At 45.4% G+C, this 18,830-nt stretch overlaps 2 protein-coding genes across 4 annotated transcripts in view; one reads left to right on the top strand and one right to left on the bottom strand.

Moving 5' to 3' along the window:
- The first annotated feature begins 346 nt into the window (after positions 1–346).
- LOC119134586 (E3 ubiquitin-protein ligase NEURL1-like) lies at positions 347–13,858 on the top strand. Of its 2 annotated transcripts, XM_037271406.1 has the most exons (8): positions 347–618; positions 2,193–2,557; positions 3,219–3,540; positions 9,746–10,417; positions 11,450–11,596; positions 12,167–12,268; positions 12,383–12,393; positions 12,424–13,858. In XM_037271406.1, the coding sequence occupies exons 1-8, from the start codon at positions 591–593 to the stop codon at positions 12,637–12,639; spliced, it is 1,863 nt and encodes a 620-aa protein (XP_037127301.1). In that variant the 5' UTR covers positions 347–590; the 3' UTR covers positions 12,640–13,858. The 2 variants fall into 2 exon arrangements, with proteins under 2 accessions (XP_037127301.1, XP_037127299.1); XM_037271404.1 differs by having other exon boundaries at positions 12,383–13,858.
- A 1,582-nt stretch (positions 13,859–15,440) lies between these two features.
- sh3pxd2ab (SH3 and PX domains 2Ab) overlaps positions 15,441–18,830 on the bottom strand; it is a 31,841-nt gene continuing 28,451 nt past the window's right edge. For both annotated transcript variants that reach the window (XM_037271359.1, XM_037271360.1), the window contains 2 exons: positions 18,579–18,698; positions 15,441–18,502 (listed from right to left, as the gene is read on the bottom strand). In XM_037271359.1, the coding sequence (XP_037127254.1) occupies positions 16,583–18,502; positions 18,579–18,698 (2,040 nt within the window). In that variant the 3' untranslated portion in view covers positions 15,441–16,582. The remainder of the gene's footprint in view (positions 18,503–18,578; positions 18,699–18,830) is intronic.

Below are 18,830 nucleotides of genomic sequence, written 5' to 3'. Positions count from 1 at the left end.
CATCTGGAAATTGGCATTTACTTCATTCAAATGTCAGCATGGCAAAAATAACGTTCAGAATTTATAGGGCCACCTGTTGACTTTGGAATGCTCTTCTTGACAGCCTGAAGTTAAAAAAAAAAAAAAGTCTTCACAACTACACGATTCCTCAGACAGTCTGACTGTTCCGACATCAATGTTTGCTGTTTAAAAACAATTTCTCTATTAAAAAAAAAAAAAACAGACCGAAGTCCATAGAAGACACCCGTTTCAATTTTTTTAGAGCGCTGCATGTTTCGTGCGTGCTTGGAAATGGATCCTCCCTCCAGGCTCCACCTCCGACTCCACGCGCACCTTTCATGCAAATGATGCATGCTTTGGAGCGCATGTACACTCTTCGTGTGGAGCTATTTAAACCTTATTTTGTGGCGAGCGAACGCACGGCAGCGTTTTGAGCACGCGTTGCACACTTGCATTGAAAACACGTCGCGTTGGAGGACGCGCGTTGGAAAGTGATCATTGTGGATGCGACGAGGAGGTCTGAGTGAGGAGGACCGTGAACGCACCTTGCATCCAGCAGCACCACCACCAACCAACCAGCAGTTTTAGGCATGGGTGGGCAAGTCACCAGACATGGTCGTAAGTACAAAACATGACGTCACCTACAACGCTATTGTAGTTCTTATTATAAATAGATATTAAAGTTAAAAAGGCTCCAGGCTACTCTGGAATATCACATGACGATTGCTTTGCAAATAAAACCTTCCTGAAATACAAGTTCTTACTTTCCTAAATGGTGTCAGCATACAGTTAAAGTTTTCTCCGTTTTTTTTTTTTTTTCTATTCCTACTTTGAACTATTTTATCTAAGAGTTACTTTATTGTTTATTTTTATCTTGCTTTGGATGTTTACTTAAAGGGATGCAATCAAGCAGGTAGCTTGCAGTTGCAAGGTTGCTATTTGTTGAACTGCTTAGTGTCAATTGTGTTGGAACTCATTTTATTCTTTGACCTTTTGTGTCGTTAGAAAATGAAACCATTTTATGATTTCCCTTTGAACTCTGTGGGCGTTTGACAACTTTTAAGACGTCAAAGTTTCATTATTATTCTATTTCCTGATGACGGACATTTTAGCCGCAATATTGACGCACCTATTTTTTTTACTGACTTGTATTCAGTTGAATGAGGAAGATGACAGATGCAACCCATCCTCACCAAATTTCACCTCGAGGGCGTTTTGATGTTGAGTAGCTATCAGTTCCGTGTTGGAAATGTTTGGCCACCCAACGGCCCTGTCATCTTCCAACTCAAAACTGCACGTATCAGTAATCCCTCTCAGGGTCTTGGTGATCCTCTTGTCCCACTCAAGGGCCCATCAATCACTTTGGCTCCAAACTCAGCCCGTGTCCACTGTCAGATCACTGTGATCCAAACAAGGGGAGCAATTAAGTCCATTTTGCAGGTGAGGTCGGATTGACACACGAGCTGAAGTTATCCGACCACATCGTCTGCTTTTATTTTCCACTAGACATGACGCGCAACGTGACATCACACGTGCGGTACGGTCAACGTGACTTTGACCAGGACAACTGAGCCTTGTTCTACAAAGACCAAAAATCGTGCAAAGAGTGCTCAAAAAGCACATTTGAGTGTGATTCTTGGCTAGCCCAGTCTAATGGAGATTAAATGTCAACTGTCCAAATTGCACGTGTTCATCTGCCGCGTGACACTCTTGGAATAGAAGGAGAGGTGATGTGGCACATAATCAGCCTTTACCGATCCCGGCTGTCTCGGGCAGATTGATAATTTGTCTCTGGGTGGCAAACCTCACGACACGGCAAGGTCACGCAAAGCAAAGCGAGAATGGCTTCAAAACACGAGGACGTGGTAGTTTCACGTAAAACATTTGGCTTCCTGCTTCGACTGAATGTGCGTTGGACGATTTGATATTGTTGGTGAGACGTCGACGCCTTAATGAGAGGGTGGGATCATGTGACCTTGTCCACAACACAAAGGAAAAACCGGAATCCAAAGCGTCACTGTCATTAAAATTATTAAGCGTCGTGTTTCACTTGGGCTAAACAGTCGTCCCATTGTATGGTTTCGCTATGCTGGTTTTATAGCCAAATGAATGAAATCAAAATTTCAAGCTACTGTTTTTACTAAAATGTATTGTGTATGTCTTGTTGACCCGATATTAATTGCATGTTGCAGAGCTGATCAACGGACCGGTTCCCATCACGTCTCTTCCGTCTGGCTTACTTCGCCACAAGCACAACTATGACTGCTCAGTTCCCATCACGTCTCAGTCCCCCAGCTCGCAGCTTCACCACCACTTCGAGCCGATAGACTGCCCGGGTCACATCACTACACTGCGTCACAACAAGCATGTACTGCGGTCCAGCCATCAACCCTGGTTCCCCCTCAACCAGGATCCTCTTCTCTTCCACCCGACGGTGAAGGGCTCGCAAATCGTCATGGACGAGTCGCAGAGGATTGTCCGCAGGAGAGGGAGCTTCTGTAACGCCATCGTTTTCAGCGACAGAAGCGTGGCTGTAAACGAGGTGGTCCGGCTGAAGGTGAGCCAGATCGAGCATGGTGTTCCAACGGCGAGACACCTCCAGCGTTTACTTTACTTCTAGGAACCAACGCCATGTTTTTATCATCTAAACTACTTTTCTACTTATTCGCCTTTCAGTCGCTATCCAACATCTATCAATTTTTAAATGCATGGCCATCAACCAGTTGATCCTCCATTCTTCCATCCAGCTATTAACCATCTGTAGGCCATCCATCCATCTCATTATGTCCCATGAATTTATTAATGCATCTATCATCCACCAGTTCTTCTAGGCGCCTGATCAACCATCCATTCATTATCTACTCGTTGGTAAATCCATCAACCAATCGTACGTGAACAGTATTGTCTGATTCGTGTCTCTGTGCTACTGCATTAGCATGAATAGCAATCTTTTTTTTTTTAGAGCGCCATCGTGAGAGAAAGTCATTCACACCCACTCATCTTCTCACCTCTTTTCTCTCCTCATGTGTTTTCTCACTTTTGGTATTTGTGTTGGCCAAAGAGGCGGCTCAGTATAAGTTTCCACTTCAGCGATCAGGCCATCTATGTCTCGAAAAGGGAGAGCATGGTAGATCTTGCTGTTTGAGGAATGCTCTCATCTTAGGTATGGATTTTCATCTTGCATCTATCAAATTAACTTCTTTCATGTACCTTCCCAGATCACGCATACCCACCAAGCATGGCAAGGCGCTCTGCGCATTGGTTTCACTACCCAAGACCCGTCCATGATGCACCCCAAAAGCTTGCCGAGGTATTCGTGTCCAGATCTGGCGTCAAAGAGCGATTTCTGGGCAAAACCCTTGCCAGAAGAACTTCTCAATACTGAGAGCGTCATCTCCTTCTGGATATCCAAGAAGGGCCGAGTGCTCTACCGGATCAACGAAGGCACCCCCAAACGTTTATTCAGGCAGGTTAGCTCCTATCTGCCTTTGTGGGTTTTCGTTGACGTCTACGGGAAGACCAAGGGAGTCCAGCTTCTCGGTGAGTCCATTAACTCACAAGAAACACGTGTTCGTCTGAGACTTCGTGCATATTAACAGCTGTTCCTACCTTCCTCACACCTACAAAAATAGCTCTGTGGAGGAAAGATGGTGGGAGATTTGGTAGATTGTAAACACCGCACTTTGTTAGTCACAAGAAAATCTCCCTGAAGGGATTTTTCAAAGTTTAAAGGCTTTGCAAGATGAAAGAAAACAAGCGATTGGCTCATCGGCAGTCGGCATCGTCTCGTTGATTCACTTCTCGTAAGTTGCTTTTGAGCAGCGTTTATGAAGGAACAGCTGTGGCCAATTTTTAAAAACGTTTCTCGAAAAAGAACGAATAAAAAACTGCTGCATTGTCTAACGCTTCTAGTACGTACAGTATTTATAAGCTGGTTTCTGAGAACGTCTCTGCTTCTCATCTCGCAATTAGAGGCTGTCGACACTGCAAATAAAAATAGAAAGCGGGCTCCTGTATGTTGGAGTTCAAACCATTTAACCTCATTTCTCGCCGTGCTATCTGGCGCTAGAGCGTGACTATCTGAAGGTCCGCTGGCCTCGCGCTGCGACTTGGCTCGCAGCTCTTGTCCAAGAACCAGTGAAGTGTCTTGGTCATGCTGATGATGTCAGGTCTGCTGAGGGTATTTTTTTTTTACCCTCCAAGACAATCAAGGCTGTGGAATGTCTCACTCTTGGGTTCTAAATGTGACTTAGTGGAAGTGCCTCAGGTCTATCCGGCTATCCGGTCTCTGATCAGTGCACGGTATCTTTGGTAAACCTGGATAAGATGAAAGCTGATGCCTCACTAGCGGCACTAAACATGGACTATGTGACTACCATTGTTTTCTCTTAGACCAGGAAGTTGGTCTTGTCTGACTTCATCAACTCTGACTGAATCAAAACACAAACAAGCTCAACAGTCATGTCAATGGTCTTAGCCAAGTCACTCACAGACTAACAACATTGCAGTCGAAAATGGCTTTCAAACTCGCATCTGTGCATGTTTTCTCTAGATCAGCGAGGTTGCTTTTGGTGTGTGCACACAAACGTGACACCAGCTGCAAGAACAGGCCCCGCTTTCCACCTGCTGTGAGCGACGCTATCTGATAATCAGCCCACGTCTGCAGCAGTTGTTTTCGGGGAATACAAATGGAGCGTGGCGCTATGAGTGAACTCTGCCGAGTGTAGAGAATGGCCCGGCGTGGATGACCTTGGTTGTACTTGAGATGAATGTGGCTGATAGTAGCTTAGTTAGTTTTGGGTGGGATTCGTGGACTCGGGCCATCAGGGGAAAAAAAAAACCCATCAAGGCGAAGCATTTGAAGTCTGAAACAATTGCAGATGAAATACTGTGGATGAGATCTAAAAATGTTTACTTACGCACTGACTTAGTGAGACATTAAATAGGCAAACATTATTCGAAGTTTGTTGAGCAATGTTGGCAAATTGATGTTGAAACAATGGGCAGCCACAAAGTCAAATATATTCTTGCGGTCCAATCTCGTCACAACCTTCTGAATCAGTCGTTGAGAATTATTTCACAAATCGCCCTCACGAGATGACAATCCATCATATTTGATCTCCCAAGAAACTTCAGGTATAATATTCAGGAGCTTAAGGAAAGCCGGGTGGCCGCTCCCCACATGCAAGGAGTCAAGGGTCAACCTGAGATTAGTGAGTAGGCCTGAAAGCTGAGATGTTATTGCGTAACGGAAGAAGCTAAATTCATCCGGAGAAATCAAAGTTGAGCCTCGGGGGGTTGGAAATCCCTTACGTCATCACCGACACATTCATGTCAATTAATGGTGAGTGCCCCTTGTATACGTTTTGTGCAGAACCAGCCGCTCGGTTGAACATCTAGGCGGGAACACAAAAGCGAACGCTGACATGTACCGTCAAGTGTGTTCAGCGGCTTATTTATTTGATGCACTTTGGCAAAAATGCCTCAGCAAAATATTTAAGGCCATCAGAATTATTCGAAACAGATTGGAATGAAGGTGCTAAGATTGGTTAGCGCCGTGGGTTAGCGGTTAGCATGTACAGTACGTTCTATACATTTCCTGCTTGTTCAAATGAATTTAATCTGTTAAAAAGCGATCAAATAGGTTTAGAAATATTTACGGAATCTGGGAAGAGCTAAAATACAGAGCGGGATCATATCCTCCGCGATGAACGGGTTTTCACGGCGTATTGAAAAACATTTTTGTTAGTTGGAGTTTGCATCGGTTTGGTAAATTAGGTCACACGCTACTTTCAGTTTCATTCCCGTCAAGTGGGAATGTGGGAATGTTATACATTCTTGTTGTCACAAAAAAAGTACCGTAATCTCTTTATCGTCTGGTTGCGAGTGTTTGAATTCCTGCCAAGTTACACAAGGCCCGTAAGTCAACCACATCTTTTGATAGATGCAAGAAACTCCCCTGGGAGTTTTTGGACTCGCGGTGGATGAGTCACACTTGATCACTGACACGGTGCCAGTGGTCCGCGAGGCTGAAAGCAATTGTTTCTCTTGAGACGCGGAGAAGAATCCAAACGTCTCTCTTAGCTCTCAGGTGATGAAGACGAGGCTGAGGACATCCCAATTTCTATTGAAAGCGGAGAGGACATCACCTCTTGTGTTATTTTATTCTTCTCATTCAGATGCAGAGCAGTTCGTCAACCGCAACAATAAATGCATTGTTAAATTTACACCACTTTTAAACATTTTATGGCTGGAACGCCGTTATAAACGTGCTCCATAAACCTGTCCCGGTTTCCCGTTACGATTGACAGATCCCATCATACGATTTTACGAGGACAACAAATCAAATCTCGGTGATGAAATGCGATGCTAGGTTTTTGGTGCAGTGAATAGTTTTTGTGCCTTTGCACGTTTATTTATGTTAGCATGAGTAATCCAACAGAATGGCATGGCACTATTGTTGTCATACACAGACTCTAAACTGGACGGGCAGGTCAAACGTCGTTCTTCGTTTCTATTACCATTCACCGTCGTCACCTTGTTATTGTTTCACATGTCAATAAGGGATTACTTGGCCTGTCACGTGTTTGTTGGGGGGATGACAAAATGTTAAATTTAGAGAGGTCTGATACCGAGAACAACGTTGAGTCACATGACCGCCTACTCCCTATTTTTATTACTGCTAGTACCAATTCGATTTTGTAAACAAGCTAAAACTAGTTTCGTCAATCCAAAGAATTCAGTTTTTAGGAGGTCGTCTTGGCATAAAGACACCCGAAAAATCACAAATTGCTCAATTCCGCTCCATCCCAAGCCTCCAACAACAACAAAGAGTACATTTCAGTTGTGCTGCCACGAAACGCAAAGTCATCGATCTTGAGCGCGTTTCCAGCCAAAGGCAAAAGCGGCTATCAGTGAACCAGAACGGCAAATAATGGTGTAATCATTAAGCTCGTTTCCCTCAGATTTCGTCCAATGAAGCATTGTTATTCCTTTTGGTGCTGTAAACATTCCAGGTTTGATCACTCTTTTCGAGGGAGTGGATATTAAAACCTGATTAGATCTGCCAGAATTTCAAAAGGAGCCTTTCCTAAGGTCTCCAGGAAATTACTAAAGCTTATAATCTTTTGTTGGGTCCAAAGGTTCACTTGGTTCACGTTGATACCTTTCTGGGTAAAATTCTTAACATTACCGTCGCTAAGCGATCGACCACGGCGCGTTCCGACCACAAATCCGAGTTTTGTCGCCATCGTATGAACGGAACTCCGCCATGAACTGACATTCCCCCTAAATGTATTTACAAGAGTTTTCGGTTTCGAGTGATGTCAGGCTTTGGCGTGGAATCGTCGAGGCAAAGTAAAAAACGCTTGCGAGGCAGCTGCTCGGATTTGACGGGTCCTGGCGGACTCTCCGTGAGCCAGCATTGAAACGCTAATGAAGCTTGTCACTTTTTTGGAATGGAAGAGGCTTCGCTGTACGGGGAAGATGCTGATCACTCTCGCAAGACCACGGCCTATCGTGTTTAATGACCTCTGACCTACTCCTGTCTACAACATGTGACAAAGACTCTTCTGGAGGGAGTCTGGACTTTTTTTTTTCTTGTCTAAAAGCTCATAACACGTTTTCCCCCTGTGCCTCTTGTTCTCTCTCTTCCTTTATAAGCCCCCTTTGCCTTTTTAGGCAACACCCCTCTACTCCACCCTGCTCTGCGTTCTCACTCAACATCTCTAGATCTTGTCCTGAATCGACCCCCCCCCCCCCCCCCCTCCCTCCCTCCAGGCATGTAAATCCCCACATGGACGCTGTTTAATGCAAACGGCCTTGGTGAGGTCGTCTATGAAGCGGCCCAACTCGCACTTCTAATCCTGCTGCGCCGGGCCAAGGAACAAAATGAACTCTGTGCACATTTGGTGCTTGTAAAACATGTTTGGTATTTAAATGTTGACGTTGGCTTTGAGCCAACCAAGCCCAACCCGTTTAACCAACATTCGGTACAGCTGTAGAATTATAGTGGTCTTTTTGCCATGAGGAAGCTTGGCTTGTGGTTCTGATATGATTTCTTCTCAAATAGTGCCTACGTTGGACATTTTCCAGTTGTGCAGGTGCATCGTCAAGATTTGGATTCGGCTCAGCCTCTATTATCGTAATTTTCCCTCACCTTAAACGGGTCCATCCAGTTTGTGGTTTTTGGGTTGTTAACGTTCGTCAAGGGTGGAGCGAGTCTCCTTTGTTTTTGTTCTTTTTTACTTTTCTCCATCTGCAAAAGTTGACCTGGTCCGGTATGCATTCTCCTACTTGATCGGAGCTTTTCTCACGACATTGAGCTCAAAGACCAATTCACCATTTTCAAAGCGGCCCCTCAGCCCCTCCCATCCTGCTTCGAGCCAGTCAATAGCTTCGGGCTTAGACGAACGTTATTGGCCATTATGTTTTCTACTTGTTCCTCTGTTAAGTGTTCAACCTGCCATGGCTTTTTTGTGGCTCCTCTTAAATGAGTGGAAACCACTCTTAAAGACACAGCTGTTAAACTATTACATGTCTAAACTTCACATTCAACGTGCTTTTAGAGCATTCGTGGATCATGTTGTGGAGTTAAGTGTACCCTCAGCAGACACTTAACATTTCCTTTATTTACTTTTGCCGGACTTGACAAGAAACTTACAAATGCCAAGCATAACGGCGAGTTATCTCCTTTCTGGCCAGATGATAAGAGCGCTAATAATAAGACGCCCGCGCTTGCTTGTGGACACTCTTTGCGGAGGAAGTAATTGAGTTCAAGCAGTTTTATCAGCGGCTGGCCGGAGATGTGCTGTCTCTTTATGATAAGTCGTCAGCTGACCTGCACAGTAGCCAAAATCGGTAGTCGAGTCCGATCAGGGGTGAAAGCCGCTAGCATCCAATCAGGCTAATTTTAGCATTGGGTCACAATTATCCATTAGCGAAAACGTAGTCCCAAGCCCATTTGTGCCCGCCGCTCGCAAAAAGGCAGAAACTCGCAGATACAAAGAGGACCCGCCAACCGAGTCTTGAATTCATGCATGTTATGTAAACATCAAGACCGCGGGCGAGTCTTTAAAAAAACTTCTGAAGGCTGGATGTAAACACCTTCGTTTTAAAGTGTGATCATATTCATGGCCTCTTTTTTATTGGCGCACAGACGTCGCTGTTGGGGTTTTACATTACGTTTATTATATTTATCTATTTTGTATAAAATCTAATTGCCAGTATTTTATTTGATTTACAACGTTCAGTGGGTAAAAAGGATATTAGCAATGAAAATGGAAGCTGCTCAAAAAATGTCCAACCCATCGACGAACGAGCCTTAAGACTCCACACTGAAGACAAGAGTGGGAGGCTCGTCTTCTTTTCTCATGTGCGTTACATAAACCCGTTGTGTATCTTTCTTTTTTTGTGTGCTGTTACGTAGCTGCTGACCCGGAGCTACTGTGTGTGCTTTACAATGAATATGCTTCTTTATACAGTTGGTGGTAGTTGTGCTCCAAACTGCATCATAAAGAGATGATTCAAATTCATATTTGTGCCACATGTGAGTAACAAAATAAAAAACGTAAAATATATATAAAAAATTATACGTGTATATATATATATATATATATATATATATATATATGTAAAAATATTTTTTATAAAAATCGAAATAAATAAAATTTACGAATTGAACCGGGGACTCGATCCCTACTTCCTTCAGCCCTAACGGACAACCAACAATTCTTTGTCTCCACAGACAGTGAGACACTACCACAGGATGTGTCAATCGGTTCTACCCGCTCCCGATTGACGTTCCCCAAAAAGAAGAACTCCTCTCAACTTCCGGTGCACCTGTGGAACATGTTCGAAGACGGCCCGGAGGAAGACGACCGCTACGAGCCCCAGTGCGTCGACCACACGCCGCAAAACTCTCAAAACTTGCGGCTGTGCTCCGAGCTACCCGAGCACCTGGACGACGAGCTGCGGTTTCACCACGTACACGGCGAGCACATCCGCCTGGAGGATCCTCACACGGCGGTGATGCTGAAGCACCAGGGCCCGGACAGGACGCTGGTTTTCACCAGTCGGCCTCTGGAGCAATCGGAAAGCGTCTTCATCATGGTGCACACCGCCGGGCCGGCTGAGCTGTCGTACGGCGTGACGGCTTGCAACCCGGCTGCATTGCGGCCCCAGGATCTGCCCACCGACCTGGTGTGGCTGCTGGACCGCATGGAGTTCTGGGCTGTTGACAACTTTTCCGCGCAGCTGTCGAACGAAGATATCCTGGGCTTTGAGCTGAATGCCGCCGGCGAGGTCATTGTCAGCCGCAACGGCTTCAGCTTGGGGGTGCAGCTGTGCGTGGACAACTCCAGACCGCTGTGGATGTTCTTCATGCCGCATAAGAACCTGGCGCAACTCAAAATTTTTGGTACGTTTGCTTCATCTTCAAGCTTTTATTCTTCCATTCTCCTTGACAGGGTTGAAAAGTGGTGGACATTTTCTGGAAGGATTCTGGTAAATTCCTATGCTAAGTTTAAGGGGATCTAAAAGCATGGAACCCAAGTTCTAGAATATCATCCAGCCACTTACAAGCAACATGTTTTTTTTCTTGCCGTCGTCATCTATCAGTGCTTAGGAGGTAATTTCTGTCAGGCTGGAGCTCCCCGCTGCCACAAGTGATATTTATCAGGAGGGGGTTAGCTCATAATAGCTCCTTACGATGCCCACCGTATGCATTATTAAATGTAATTGCGCTGCGCATGGAGATGCTTGGGCGTCCACCCACCGAGCGTCCCGCCACTCCTCTTCGCTTCCTCCGTTCTTGCTTCCCGCCTCCGCTCTTCGGGTTCATCCTGTGAGACGTTTTCCCACTCCAGCTGCGGAAAGGACTGTCGGGCGGCGGGACACGTCTCCGCTCACCCACACGCTGTAGGGGACTGGCGGACGCCGGTTGCCGTGGAAACGTGTGTCCAACGAGGCGAGTGACAGTTATGTCATGGCTGGGTGTCGTCAAACGGAACAGATGGGACGCCGTCGCGCCCACGCGCTGCTTCGTCTCATTGAGATTGGATCCGTTTTGTGCAAAATGTTCCTCTCTTCTTGACACGTACCGACTTGTTCTTTGCGGAAAACTCGTTATATGACAGAAATCTGCCATTTATAGCGATTGTGTGTTTCTGTGTTGTTACGTTACACTGTTCTCGCACATTTACACGATTTGCAATTTGCAAATATGTAACTGTAGTCTTCAGGCCAAAGCCATGTCTAACATATGGGGACTGGCTTGGCACCACCTTGTGGCATATTGGTGCTACTTTGCCTTTAGCATTTGGGACTAGGTCCTCTGCAATGACCGGGGATTCAAATGCTTGCTTTTTTTGTGGGTTCTATTTGATTGGTTGTTTGCAATCCAAAAACAAAAAAGTCAGCTCTGTTGTCATTCTCGTTCGTATGTTGTCAGGCTTGTCTTCGCACTCAGATGTCCAAGGCCCACCGAGATCACCTGTGTTCGCCGTCCCTTCTCTCCCAGCATCGCCTTTGTCCGCAACCAACACGGTGCCCAACATCACCTCCAGTAGACTCGTCTCCTCCAGCCAACCTTCCACAGGTTTGTCCAAACCCTCACAAGCACTTCTAAGCTCATGGCAATAACTGATTGTGCCTTCACAAAATAGCTCGGAACCTTTTAAGTCAATTTCAGTGACGTCACACCTCTAGAAATGTTGCGATATGCTTTGAATGGTGTAAAAGCCATCATATTCAACTTTTCCAAATAGTCACCCAGTTTGACAATAACAGCGCAGCAGCATTGCACGAAACGGATCCACCACGCTGACTTGTTTGCACATAAGGTCAAATATTTACAGAGCTAATAGAAAGCAGCGATGCGATGTCGAGCTGGAGCGCAAATAATAGAAGATGGCGACGAGTGTAAACATGAGGCCTCGTTGTCCGCTACGTTTGTTCATGAGAAAAAGTGAAGACCAGGTTCATAAGGAGGAGAAGCAAGTCTCAATGTGTCCAACTTGCCTTATGATTATATTTCGGCGGAGAATTAAACGCTAAAATAGATTTTTTCCTGGTTTACTAAAAGTGACTTGGATGTAAAAAAATAATATCCAATCCAGCGTGATAGGCTTTTCCTCTTTGCTGATTAGAATTTTTTGTTTTACATCAGCCTCAGACCAACCAGTCCAGCCGCGCCTAAGATCACGCCCGTCAGCCATCGTGACGCCCAGCGCCATTTTGTCATCTCAAAGGAGCCACCGCTTCAGCACAGGTTTGTGGCGTAGATTCTACTCAATGTGCGTTTCGGATTAAAAGTATTTCAGTGGCTGTCAAAGTTTCGGCAGAGTTCAAATATATATCGCCATTTTGTGTTCAACTCATTCAGATACGGAGCAGAACCCCACGCCGTCTAGCCCGAGCACCGTCAACCCCACGCCGTCTAGCCCGAGCTCCGTCGGCCCCCCGCAAGCCTCAGACGAGTGCGCCATTTGCTGCGACGACACGGTGGACACGGTGTTGTACGATTGCGGGCACCTTTGTCTGTGCTACAAGTGCGCCCTCAAGCTAAAACAGGACAAGGCGCCCTGTCCCATCTGCAGGAAGCCCATCCGAGATATCATCAGGACCTACAAATGTTCGTAGGGCGCCGACTGATTGGCGAGATCAACTCAGGTTTTCTTCGAGTAGTAAAGACTCGTGTTTTTGTGAGAGACCCGATTGGAACCCTTCCGTTTGGCAGTGCACTTACGAATAGCGCCACTTTCATGTTACAATTGTAGAAACCATCATATTCAACCAAAAAAACAATATACTCAAAACACAAAATCTAGTGAAAGCCATGAAAAATTTGATCAAATGTTTTACTCACCGAAGATGTTTAGCTTGAGTTGTCTGTAACTGTTTTATGCGCACTTGAGTCGGTCCGAGACGGGCGTTGTCTTGAGGGCTCAAGGAGGATGCAAATGAGCCAGGAAGTGGAGGAAGGTCACCTTGCCGCTGTTTAAAAGAAGCCGCCAAAGCACGCACGACTTTCTGTAATTGGGTAAAAAAAAGTTAACAGTCTGGCTTTGTTCAGGAGCTTTTAAAGGACAAGTAGACTTTTTTTTTTTTCATCATCAGGATGAGGAGGCGGGCGGACAAAGGGAAGTGACTTTGTTTACTTCACCATAACGAGGATCTTGAAACTTGGGGTGTGTCCACAATGACAAGCTTGGATTTCTTAAGAGAATATTTGAGCCACTGACAACTGCAGGGGGCCAAGTCCATTTCTTTAATGGCATGCGACTAAAACATATCATTTGTTTATTAGAGTATCATTACTGTCACCTATTGTGCCTTTTTTAAAAATAATACAAAGGCCTTCAAAGGCGTGTCCAATCATGAATTCAAGCATTTCGGCTTAAAAAGTGCACTGCTAAACTGGAATGATGAGCAGATTTTACGTTTAGTTTTAGCCGAGAAATAAATAATTATGAATCGTAAGATGTATATTAGTCTGAGGTATTTATTTTCGTCAATGTTTCTATGAAGAGTTTCAATAATGATGAATTATGGACACAACCATCCCAAAAAATATTGTTCATACCGTGTTGTACTTTAAGTTAAGCAATTGAATTCAAATGAAAACATGATTTAGCTTAGCTGCTTAGTTAGTTTCATTGAAAATCAGTGAAGCAGGTTAATTTCTGAGACCAAATTTTAATAGCCATAGTTCAACTTGTAAAAATAATTGAAAGGCCATTATCATTATAAATATTGTTATTTTAACGTTGGGGGCTGTGTTTTTGGTATTTATGTGAGGGAAGTGTTTTTCAAATTAGCCATGACGTCTCGCTCTGTTCAATAAAGTTTACATTAAAAAGAAAATGCCTCACTGTTTATTTGATGACATTATTCTTGTTTTCTACTCTAGTCTCTTAAAATTAAATATTTTAATATAAACATCTCAGTGATAATTTGTCTTGTAAATTTGTTTTATTCCCTGTTGAAAAAATGGACAAAACTTATTAGATTTCAAAAGTTCCCTTGTACAAATTCCAATGAAAAAGATGTTGAAGGCAATAAAGCCGTTAAGGCAGAACATTGGCGAGCTGCACGCTGTATCTGCAGTGCATCAAACCCAATGCTTCACTGAGTACTTGTGAAACGCCCATTTACGTACAATACATACGTACAATGTGATAAAGGAGGAGGGGGAGGCAGCGGGTCCGAATAAACAGCTGTAAATCACACTTTGACTGTTTATAGACTTGCGCTATGTAGAGCAGGCCCTGCTTTATTTACTAGCTCACAGGCCACAATGAAGCGACATGTAGGGGGTGATGCATAGGCTCCATACGTGTTTGGAAAAAAATAAAAATAAATGTCTGAAGGGGCTGCACATGCAGTTGATGGTTCTAAAATGCACTTTTTTGTTTTTTTTAACATTTCTCCAAATGCTATTTTTGAAAACTGTTTATAATGTTTGAATTATCAATATGTAATTTGCTATAGCTATTTGAAATTTGCCAAATTTTTAAAGGCCGCACATATGTGTCAACATAGAATAGATTTAGAGGATGAGCAAGATACCGACTTGACCACACAAAAACCTCCACAGACGGACATAAGTTGGCCTCCTCATAGCTTCTGAGTGTTTGGTTAAGTGTCACAATCGCTTCTTGACATACAATTTATTTTCCCATTCATGCACACGCAGTGTATTGATTTGGAATCCAAAATTGACTTAGGACATGAGATTGAAGATGCTATTTGTTGAAGATTTTGAGCTTTCACCTCGGTAATTTCAGACAGACTGAAAGGTAATGAGAATCAAAGTTCAACTTTGAGTGCAAGATGGCAATTGCCTGTTGTCATTGTAAAGCTTTTTAATCACTGTCAGTCAGTGTTTGAGGTGGGGGCGGTTGATTCAGTGACGCTCTTGTGCTGAGATGCTGCGCTCTGCTGCCCTCCAGTGGACACAATGTGAAATGGGGGAACAGTGACCAACTGTAACGTCAGTCAAAACAAATTAGAAATACGTCCTCACTGTATGAACTCTTCTTTAACGGCAGAGTGAGTAACGTAGCCAGTTTGTCTAGTTCCTTTTTTGTTAAATGACATTAAATTCAACTGACAATCGTGTCGAATTGGAGCAAACATTTGCCATTATTCCACAATTCTTGACCACGTATTCAACATTTCAAGTTAAACCAAAAGGGCACGATACTTACCAGATGTGAAAGGAGCATGGCGAACGCGAATATTGAAACCCGAAACGATTTAATAACTATAAACAACACTTTACAAAAAAACAAATGTTCCCATCCAAACAGTTAGTCTGCCGTCGTTTTTCTTTCAGTGATGCGCGCGCAGCTTTCGAAATCCGCGCTGCGCACCTGGACATAATTTAGAGCCAACGTGACGTCATACACGCAAAGTAAACATGAGTGAAAAAATAAAGGAACCGTTTAAAAAGTGCATTTATTCTCATTTTCAGGCACTTGAGTTATTGCTGCTTGTCACACAGTAAACAGTAAAACAAAAAGTGAGCATCTGAGTTAAGACTACAAGTAAAAATGTCAAATTTACTGCCCAGCAGAAATTTTTTTTCAATGTCAGGATAGATTTGGAGCATACGCGTGAAGTGGTTGTGAACAATTGTGTCAACCGTAACGGTACAAAAAGAATGAATAAATACAATTTGGGTGGAAGATAGCAAAGGGCTTTTGTTTTCCTGGTAAACCATCAAGGGATTCTATTATTATTATTATTACAAGCCATCGTTACAATTAAAGATGCTCACAAAAGAACAATTAAATGCGTTGAACATTTGACATAATTCTACCGTACAGTACAACAAAATAAAGCTATGAAAACATGCAATGAAGACAGCACCAAGATGTGACTAACACATAGCAGCAAAAAAAAGTTACGTTTGAACAGCTCAAGGCTTTGTCAGTATAATAAAATCAAACATGCAGTAAGCTTTAAATGCTTAGAAAATTCTACAAAAATGATTACAGTAATCCCCTGCATATTCGCGGTTCACTAATCCACGTTTTGTGTGTGTGTGTGGGGGGGGGGGACTCTACTTCGAGCTATTCACACTATTCTCTTAAGAAAAGATGGCACCAAAGCTCTATCTAATAGGAAAGTTTTACATTTGGGTTCGAGGAACTATGGTGAACTGATGCATCTCAAGTTTTATATGTTGAGCCTGGGCCGTTAGCAGAAGTTACGGAAGGAAAAATCTAGGAGGTCTTCCTCAGCAGTATCTGCTTCGGAACATAACATTTTAGATCAAAAGTATGAGAGGTATCAGTACTTGGCATCGGTGAGGACACAAAGAGTGAACATTAGCATTGGTATCGGTTAGCGGATATTATTTTTATTTTGGGAATCGGTCCTTATCCCCCGCGAATAGCGAGGGATTACTGTACTTCCGGTTTAGGGCGGACCGACGAACCATCGAGTTCCTCTTTTAGGTTGCTCTTTGGCTTTGCTCCTCTTGTTTCATTGTGAACTTCCTGGAGTTCTCGTACAAAATCAAAGTGTCCGTGTGAGTAGTCTTTCCAACGTGCGAGTTCTGCCAGCTCCGAGCGCACTAAGGCTTCCTCTCGAGGTAATTGGAAGGAACCCACCCTTTTCTGGGCTTGCCACTGTCCAGTACTTTGCAGTACCACCAGCCGTTGGGGTTCCTCTCCAGAACCTCCAGACTGGTCCCCTCTGGGAAGCCCATGGTCTCCTCGTCACCGTGGTAGTCGGCAATGGAGACGTAGATCTCCCTGAGGTTGTTGTGGATGATGTGGGGCTTGGGTCTTACGGTGGACACAGGGAGGGCATTCCTCTGGGAGGTACCGCCCAGGAACTCCGAACTCCCGGTGTTGGGTGGGTTCCGGCTGGGTAGGGCGATATTGTTGGACGCCAGGTTGCGGGGAACGGTGCCGAATGAGGCGTTGCGACGCACCACGGGGCTTCCGCGAGGGTGGTTGCCGGAGTTGAGGGACTCGTTTCTCCTGAGGGAGCCGACGGGGCTCGGGTTATCCCTGATGGGGGCTGAGATGAAGACCGACTGCGGTCTGACCACCTGTTGCTGCTTGCCGCCGTTCTGCTTGCGCGACCCGAACAAGCCGGTGGGTTTGGAGAAACCGCCTGGTGGTTTGGAGGGGATCGGTGGAGTGACTTTCTTTAGGTTCTGATTGAGGTTGTTCATGGCCTGAACCCTTTGCTCGTTCTTCTCCAGGCTGTTGGACTTGCTGAGGCTCCCGGGTTTGGAAGGCGTTCCGTCGGATTCCGAGCCAGCCGCGTCATCCTGCTGCCGCACGGGCTCCAAGAAGTACGTTGGGGCCCACCCCTCGGAGTCGTCCCAGCGGATGTACCACCAGCCGCTCTCCTGCTTCTCCAGCACCAGCACCTCCACGCCGGCAGGAAAGCTCAGCTCCGACTCTTGGACTTTCTCGTAAGCGTCGGTAGTGCGATAGAGGACGCAGCCTTCCGCGTCCGAGTCCCCGCGGCTGCCTTTGGAGTAGATGGAGGAGAACTCCGAGGACGTGCTCTGAGATGAAAAGGAGTCCTCGGAGGAGACGACAGAGGCGGTCTCGGAGTCCTCGCCTTTGTTTTTGCTGCCGTTCTTGAGCTGCCCCGTGGGTCGCAGCTGTCTTCTCAGCGTGCTGATGTCCATCTTGTCCCCGCTGGATGCTTTGGCCAGCTGCGGTTTAGGCCTCACCACCGGCTTGGGTTTGGAGGAGGACTTGGCGTTGGGGGATGTTTTACTTTCCTCCTGGTCTTTCTTGGGTCTGGACATATCCGGGGTGGACTCGTTGGAGGCTGATTTAGATCCGGACCCTTCTTCGTTTTTGGCTGACATTTGGTTTCCGTTCAAGTTAATCTTGAGCTTGTTGGCCGCAGATCTCCATCCTCCTGATTTGGGGTTGGCGCTCTTGCCAGTTTCGGACGAAGCGCTGGCCTTGGAGGAACTGGAGTCACGGCTGCACTGCCTCTCCGGGGTCTCCTTGAAGGGTCGGAAGCCCTCGTTCTCATAGATACACTCCTCCTCACCCTCCGCCTCTTGGCTGTCTTCAAATGACTCGCACATCCTAAAGGAGGCGCTGTGGAGCGACGAGGCCGGAGACGGTTTGGAGGACCGCTGGGATCCCTTCTCGGAAGACGTGTACTCGTTCTTCGCATCCACCAAGGAAGCTTCACCTCTCAGGAACTCAAACTCAGACTCCAGATCCAGGTCGCCAATGGCCGGGACGTCGTATTCCGGCTCCTCGTACACGGGCCTCCCGGGAGACACGGGAGAATCCGGAGCCTCACGACCGGGGCTGCTGGGTGGCGCCGTCCCCACGGAGTCCTGCTTCTTGACAGGCGGCGCCGGTGGAGGTACTTTGGGACGACATAGCGTACTCGTTCTACGATTGAGGTTGGGCTTTTTGCGTTTGTCAATGTAGGAACACGGAGCCCAGCCCTCCCGCTCTCCGATCTGGACATACCACCAACCACCGGAATTCTTCTCAATCACCTAAAACGTCACATGTGACAAACATTACATTATCCGAAAGAACCAATGAGGAAGTTGTATATTGTGTGATTTTTACCTCTGCTTTTTGGCCTCCGTTGAAACTGATCCCATCAGATATGCAAGACTGGAATTCCGCAATAGTGTAATACTCAGCTTCAACTGTAGGTGGCTCTGGTGGGGAGGGCAAAGGAAATCCCTGGGAATAAAGGGCATTTTGTTTTAACCCAGATCACAAGACCGTTAAAAAAATATATACTGAAAAGCTTCTCATATCTCTCTCATGTAGCAAAAAAAAATATTTTTAATTTCATTTAATTTTATGACGCGC

Source organism: Syngnathus acus, chromosome 15, assembly GCF_901709675.1.
Source record: "Syngnathus acus chromosome 15, fSynAcu1.2, whole genome shotgun sequence".
Classification (NCBI taxonomy): Eukaryota; Metazoa; Chordata; class Actinopteri; order Syngnathiformes; family Syngnathidae; genus Syngnathus; species Syngnathus acus.
The sequence above is the reverse complement of the archived record's forward strand: the minus strand, read 5'-3'. Positions and strand labels throughout refer to the sequence as shown.

Bases quoted from the DNA above. Each gene is read 5' to 3' on its own strand.
- LOC119134586 (XM_037271404.1), top strand. From the start codon at position 591: ATGGGTGGGCAAGTCACCAGACATGGTC. The intron at 619-2,192 runs GTAAGTACAAAA...TGCATGTTGCAG, and splicing joins GCAAGTCACCAGACATGGTC to AGCTGATCAACGGACCGGTT. The intron at 3,541-9,745 runs GTGAGTCCATTA...TTGTCTCCACAG, and splicing joins CAAGGGAGTCCAGCTTCTCG to ACAGTGAGACACTACCACAG.